General features: G+C 35.6%; 1 protein-coding gene across 1 annotated transcript in view; it reads right to left on the reverse strand.

The window, feature by feature from the left end:
* Window positions 1–7,500, reverse strand: part of LOC134283464 (ER membrane protein complex subunit 1-like) — a gene marked incomplete at its 5' end in the record, with an annotated part of 17,965 nt that overhangs the window by 1,359 nt on the left and 9,106 nt on the right. Inside the window, 5 exons of the mRNA XM_062765916.1 lie at window positions 689–837; window positions 1,186–1,270; window positions 1,496–1,706; window positions 2,120–2,241; window positions 2,492–2,608. Of these exons, the coding sequence (XP_062621900.1) occupies window positions 689–837; window positions 1,186–1,270; window positions 1,496–1,706; window positions 2,120–2,241; window positions 2,492–2,608 (684 nt within the window). The remainder of the gene's footprint in view (window positions 1–688; window positions 838–1,185; window positions 1,271–1,495; window positions 1,707–2,119; window positions 2,242–2,491; window positions 2,609–7,500) is intronic.

Raw genomic sequence — 7,500 nt, forward strand, 5'->3', positions numbered from 1 at the left:
GTGGTTAGTGAAGGTAAAATTCTAATCAGAAATTATTGTCTTACATAGCTTAAATGTAGATGTTCAAATTTATATTTTCATTAGTAGAAAAGCGATTGAATGGCTAAAATTATAAAATTCCATAAGACTAGTATATAATTGTATACTAAATATAACTCATTACAGTATATCTTCATAAAATTACTCTCTTAAAATGATGAAACAACTTTTCATTAGTTCAAACCATTCTAATCTTCATTCTTTCATGCCTGAAGTAAAACTATCGAGAAAACAGACAGAGAAACATCCAAAGTTCATCTGCTTACAGCAGTGATATTGAGCTGGTGAATTGTGAATTTCCCAATCATTGTGTACACAAACACACAGACAGACATACCTAATCCATATGATAACACCAGTGATGTGGACTCTAGCCCTGCTGGTGAAGTGTGAATACAGACAGACAGGCAGACATACCTAATCCATATGATAAAACCAGTGATGTGGACTCTAGCCCTGCTGGTGATGTGTGAATACAGACAGACAGACAGACATACCTAATCCATATGATAACACCAGTGATGTGGACTCTAGCCCTGTTGGTGATGTGTGGATACAGACAGACAGACATACCTAATCCATATGATAACACCAGTGATGTGGACTCTAGTCCTTCTGGTGATGTGTGGATACAGACAGACAGACATACCTAATCCATATGATAACACCAGTGATGTGGACTCTAGCCCTGCTGGTGATGTGTGGATGCCCTGGACGTTATACAGACTCTGGTTGTAGTTAATGATGGCCTCAGCATTGACTGGTAACTCTGGGATATATGGAATAGTGCCCTCCTCCCTGTAAACATAGGAAGAACATATAATCCAGCATTTTCTAGATAGAGGGGATATAGTAAAGCACTTGTGTGTGGGAGTGAATAAATGGTTGTGTGCATAATTAATGATCTATAATGAAATTAATGTGCTCTTTTGCAGGGAATGCAACACTTTGGGATACCCTTATTATAAACAGAACCAAAACCTGTGCATGTCTGAAATCATATGCACACGTAGAACTATTTACAGTAAAATTACAAATGCCAGTAACTCTGAGAGTCTTAAATGTTTCTCTTGTTGTTGTTGCTGATGTAATCACAGCTGATATCAGAGCTGTGATCTAGTGATGTTAACTGTAATTGAGTCTTACATGGTCTCCTGTGTGGGTAGAAGAGGTCGCCTTGGATCCAGTAAAGCTTTGGGTAGAGCCAGCAGCCCTCCCAACCGCAGGGCAACTGAAAACATTATTATTAAGTCGGCTATAAAATTATACACAATTAGTAATTCTTTCTAGTCTCAATACAATTGAAATCAAGCATTACAATAACAGTAGGAATTTAGACAGAGCTAGCACATATGCATATTTAAGAACAGCTCATTGACAAAACAGTCATAATTCAGACTATAGATAATCTGCTACTTAATAAAGACATAAATTAAACTTGTTCTTATACTCTTACATATGAGCTGTTTGCTGGTGATGCCTTTCTCTGTGATGGTGGTTGCCATGGTAGATATATACAGCGGCATGATGTAGGACTGTCGGAGGACCAGCGGTTGTCTGGGAGACGAGAACGAGGAGAATGCGGAGGAATTAGTCTGGTCTTTACCCTCGTACAGTTCTAACACCGCGATCTCATGGCGACGAGACTTCTGACTAAAGTAGTTATACTGAAACATAAAATAAAACAATCAGTCAATACTCTTATAATGGTGACAGGAGATCTAACTAAAGTAGTTATACTGAAAAAACAATCAGTCCACACTTGTATAAAAAATTATTGAAACTGAAACTAACATAGAAAACAGTGTGTATTCATATCATGTGTAGGCATACTAAAACAGAAAAATCGGTTTATCAGCTTCTGGTACTGTAGTTACATAAAACAGATTAGTATGAGAGAAGTGACCAACTGACCATAGTACATTTAACAGATTAGTATGAGAGAAGTGACCAACTGACCATAGTACATTTAACAGATAATTATGAGAGAAGTGGCCAACTGACCATAGTACATTTAACAGATTTGTATGAGAAAAGTAGTACATTTAACAGATAATTATGAGAGGAGTGACCTACTTACCAGGACCCAGTTTTCCGAGTGGACCACAGTGACCGGGCCCTTGGCTCGTTTATGGCTGCAATGGAACACCATGTGACCTGTCACACTGTCCAGCAGGTACAGATTTATAAAGTTGGAGGGACCTGAAACAGAATTCATAAATTACAGATCAATTTTTATCTAATTAAAAAATTAGTAATTTTAAGAAGCAGTCTGACCTGAATTCATAATATCTTCAATTACAACAAATTATTGCTATTACTATAGTATTATCATAAAAAATAATAATTATAGTAAATGATAAGGATTGTTAATTATTTATAATGAGTCTTTTTGCCATCAATGTAATGAAAAAAAATGTGTAAGGTCAAGGTTATAAGACAGCTATCTGACCTTTCTGGGACTGTTCCTGAATTTCTCCCTCTGTAACCACAACAACCAGATTGGGATTAAGGTATTTATACAACACGCTTCTGTCACCTAAGACACGACCCTGGGAATGAACTTGTTCTGAAAAAAAAAGAATACGGAATGAACACGACCCTAGGAATGAACTTGTTCTGAAAAGACAGAATACACAATGAACATGACCAAGTGGTCTTTTCCCCATGACTAGTGTTATTGTCTGTTGTTGTTTTTTATATCTTTCCCCATGACTTGAGTTATTGTCTGTTGTTTTTTATACCTACCCTGTGGCCTTTTCTCCATGACTTGTGTAATTGTCTGTTGTTTTTTATACCTTTCCCCATGACTTGTGTTATTGTCTTTTGTTTTTTATACCTACCCTGTGGCCTTTTCTCCAGGACTTGTGTAATTGTCTGTTGTTTTTTATATCTTTCCCCATGACTTGAGTTATTGCCTGTTGTTTTTATACCTTTCTCCATGACTTGTGTTATTGTCTGTTGTTTTTATACCTTTCTCCATGACTTGTGTTATTGCCTGTTGTTTTTATACCTTTCTCCGTGACTTGTGTTATTGCCTGTTGTTTTTATACCTTTCTCCATGACTTGTGATATTGCCTGTTGTTTTTATACCTTTCTCCATGACTTGTGTTATTGTCTGTTGTTTTTATACCTTTTCCCCATGACTTGTGTTATTGCCTGTTGTTTTTATACCTTTTCCCCATGACTTGTGTTATTGCCTGTTGTTTTTATACCTTTTCCCCATGACTTGTGTTATTGCCTGTTGTTTTTATACCTTTCTCCATGACTTGTGTTATTGTCTGTTGTTTTTATACCTTTCTCCATGACTTGTGTTATTGTCTGTTGTTTTTATACCTTTCCCCATGACTTGTGTTATTGTCTGTTGTTTTTTATACCTACCCTGTGGCCTTTTCTCCATGACTTGTGTTATTGTCTTTTGTTTTTTATACCTTTCCCCATGACTTGTGTTATTGCCTGTTGTTTTTATACCTTTCTCCATAACTTGTGTTATTGCCTGTTGTTTTTATACCTTTCCCCATGACTTGTGTTATTGTCTGTTGTTTTTATACCTTTCCCCATGACTTGTGTTATTGTCTTTTGTTTTTATACCTTTTCCCCATGACTTGTGTTATTGTCTTTTGTTTTTTATACCTACCCTGTGGTCTTTTCCCCATGACTTGTGTTATTGTCTTTTGTTTTTTATACCTTTCCCCATGACTTGTGTTATTGTCTGTTGCTTTTATACCTTTCCTCATGACTTTTGTTATTGTCTGTTGTTTTTATACCTTTTCCCCATGACTTGTGTTATTGTCTTTTGTTTTTTATACCTACCCTGTGGTCTTTTCCCCATGACTTGTGTTATTGTCTGTTGTTTTTTATACCTTTCTCCATGACTTGTGTTATTGCCTGTTGTTTTTATACCTTTCTCCATGACTTGCGTTATTGCCTGTTGTTTTTATACCTTTCTCCATGACTTGTGTTATTGTCTGTTGTTTTTATACCTTTCTCCATGACTTGTGTTATTGTCTGTTGTTTTTATACCTTTCCCAATGACTTGTGTTATTGTCTGTTGTTTTTTATACCTACCCTGTGGTCTTTTCTCCATGACTTGTGTTATTGTCTTTTGTTTTTTATACCTTTCCCCATGACTTGTGTTATTGCCTGTTGTTTTTATACCTTTCTCCATAACTTGTGTTATTGCCTGTTGTTTTTATACCTTTCCCCATGACTTGTGTTATTGTCTGTTGTTTTTTATACCTTTCCCCATGACTTTTGTTATTGTCTGTTGTTTTTATACCTTTTCCCCATGACTTGTGTTATTGTCTTTTGTTTTTTATACCTACCCTGTGGTCTTTTCCCCATGACTTGTGTTATTGTCTGTTGTTTTTTATACCTTTCTCCATGACTTGTGTTATTGCCTGTTGTTTTTATACCTTTCTCCATGACTTGTGTTATTGCCTGTTGTTTTTATACCTTTCTCCATGACTTGTGTTATTGTCTGTTGTTTTTATACCTTTCTCCATGACTTGTGTTATTGTCTGTTGTTTTTATACCTTTCCCAATGACTTGTGTTATTGTCTGTTGTTTTTTATACCTACCCTGTGGCCTTTTCTCCATGACTTGTGTTATTGTCTTTTGTTTTTTATACCTTTCCCCATGACTTGTGTTATTGCCTGTTGTTTTTATACCTTTCTCCATAACTTGTGTTATTGCCTGTTGTTTTTATACCTTTCCCCATGACTTGTGTTATTGTCTGTTGTTTTTATACCTTTCCCCATGACTTGTGTTATTGTCTTTTGTTTTTATACCTTTTCCCCATGACTTGTGTTATTGTCTTTTGTTTTTTATACCTACCCTGTGGTCTTTTCCCCATGACTTGTGTTATTGTCTTTTGTTTTTTATACCTTTCCCCATGACTTGTGTTATTGTCTGTTGTTTTTATACCTTTCCCCATGACTTTTGTTATTGTCTGTTGTTTTTATACCTTTTCCCCATGACTTGTGTTATTGTCTTTTGTTTTTTATACCTACCCTGTGGTCTTTTCCCCATGACTTGTGTTATTGTCTGTTGTTTTTTTTACCTTTCTCCATGACTTGTGTTATTGCCTGTTGTTTTTATACCTTTCTCCATGACTTGTGTTATTGTCTGTTGTTTTTATACCTTTTCCCCATGACTTGTGTTATTGTCTGTTGTTGTTTATACCTTTCTCCATGACTTGTGTTATTGCCTGTTGTTTTTATACCTTTCTCCATGACTTGTTTTATTGTCTGTTGTTTTTATACCTTTTCCCCATGACTTGCGTTATTGTCTGTTGTTTTTATACCTTTTCCCCATGACTTGTGTTATTGCCTGTTGTTTTTATACCTTTCTCCATGACTTGTGTTATTGCCTGTTGTTTTTATACCTTTCTCCATGACTTGTGTTATTGCCTGTTGTTTTTATACCTTTTCCCCATGACTTGTGTTATTGTCTGTTGTTTTTATACCTTTTCCCCATGACTTGTGTTATTGCCTGTTGTTTTTATACCTTTCCCCATGACTTGTGTTATTGTCTGTTGTTTTTATACCTTTTCCCCATGACTTGTGTTATTGCCTGTTGTTTTTATACCTTTTCCCCATGACTTGTGTTATTGCCTGTTGTTTTTATACCTTTTCCCCATGACTTGTGTTATTGCCTGTTGTTTTTATACCTTTCTCCATGACTTGTGTTATTGTCTGTTGTTTTTATACCTTTCTCCATGACTTGTGTTATTGTCTGTTGTTTTTATACCTTTCCCCATGACTTGTGTTATTGTCTTTTGTTTTTATACCTTTTCCCCATGACTTGTGTTATTGTCTGTTGTTTTTATACCTTTTCCCCATGACTTGTGTTATTGCCTGTTGTTTTTATACCTTTTCCCCATGACTTGTGTTATTGCCTGTTGTTTTTATACCTTTCTCCATGACTTGTGTTATTGTCTGTTGTTTTTATACCTTTCTCCATGACTTGTGTTATTGCCTGTTGTTTTTATACCTTTCTCCATGACTTGTGTTATTGTCTGTTGTTTTTATACCTTTCTCCATGACTTGTGTTATTGTCTGTTGTTTTTATACCTTTCTCCATGACTTGTGTTATTGTCTGTTGTTTTTATACCTTTCCCCATGACTTGTGTTATTGTCTTTTGTTTTTATACCTTTTCCCCATGACTTGTGTTATTGTCTGTTGTTTTTATACCTTTTCCCCATGACTTGTGTTATTGCCTGTTGTTTTTATACCTTTTCCCCATGACTTGTGTTATTGCCTGTTGTTTTTATACCTTTCTCCATGACTTGTGTTATTGTCTGTTGTTTTTATACCTTTCTCCATGACTTGTGTTATTGCCTGTTGTTTTTATACCTTTTCCCCATGACTTGTGTTATTGTCTTTTGTTTTTATACCTTTTCCCCATGACTTGTGTTATTGTCTGTTGTTTTTATACCTTTTCCCCATGACTTGTGTTATTGCCTGTTGTTTTTATACCTTTTCCCCATGACTTGTGTTATTGTCTGTTGTTTTTTATACCTTTCCCCATGACTTGTGTTATTGTCTGTTGTTTTTATACCTTTCCCCATGACTTTTGTTATTGTCTGTTGTTTTTATACCTTTTCCCCATGACTTGTGTTATTGTCTTTTGTTTTTTATACCTTTTCCCCATGACTTGTGTTATTGTCTGTTGTTTTTATACCTTTTCCCCATGACTTGTGTTATTGTCTTTTGTTTTTTATACCTTTCCCCATGACTTGTGTTATTGTCTGTTGTTTTTATACCTTTTCCCCATGACTTGTGTTGTTGCCTGTTGTTTTTATACCTTTCCCCATGACTTGTGTAATTGTCTGTTGTTTTTTATATCTACCCTGTGGCCTTTTCTCCATGACTTGTGTTATTGCCTGTTGTTTTTATACCTTTCCCCATGACTTGTGTTATTGCCTGTTGTTTTTATACCTTTTCCCCATGACTTGAGTTATTGTCTGCTGTTTTTATACCTTTCCCCATGACTTGTGTAATTGTCTGTTGTTTTTTATATCTACCCTGTGGCCTTTTCTCCATGACATGTGTTATTGCCTGTTGTTGTTATACCTTTCCCCATGACTTGTGTAATTGTCTGTTTTTTTATATCTACCCTGTGGCCTTTTCTCCATGACTTGTGTTATTGCCTGTTGTTTTTATACCTTTCCCCATGACTTGTGTTATTGCCTGTTGTTTTTATACCTTTTCCCCATGACTTGAGTTATTGTCTGCTGTTTTTATACCTTTCCCCATGACTTGTGTAATTGTCTGTTGTTTTTTATATCTACCCTGTGGCCTTTTCTCCATGACATGTGTTATTGCCTGTTGTTGTTATACCTTTCCCCATGACTTGTGTAATTGTCTGTTTTTTTATATCTACCCTGTGGCCTTTTCTCCACGACTTGTGTTATTGTCTGTTGTTTTTATACCTTTCCCCATGACTTGAGTTATTGC

Source organism: Saccostrea cucullata, unplaced genomic scaffold (genome assembly GCF_032062105.1).
Source record: "Saccostrea cucullata isolate Sc308-1 unplaced genomic scaffold, CSIRO_AGI_Scuc_v1 ctg5066, whole genome shotgun sequence".
NCBI lineage: Eukaryota > Metazoa > Mollusca > Bivalvia > Ostreida > Ostreidae > Saccostrea > Saccostrea cuccullata.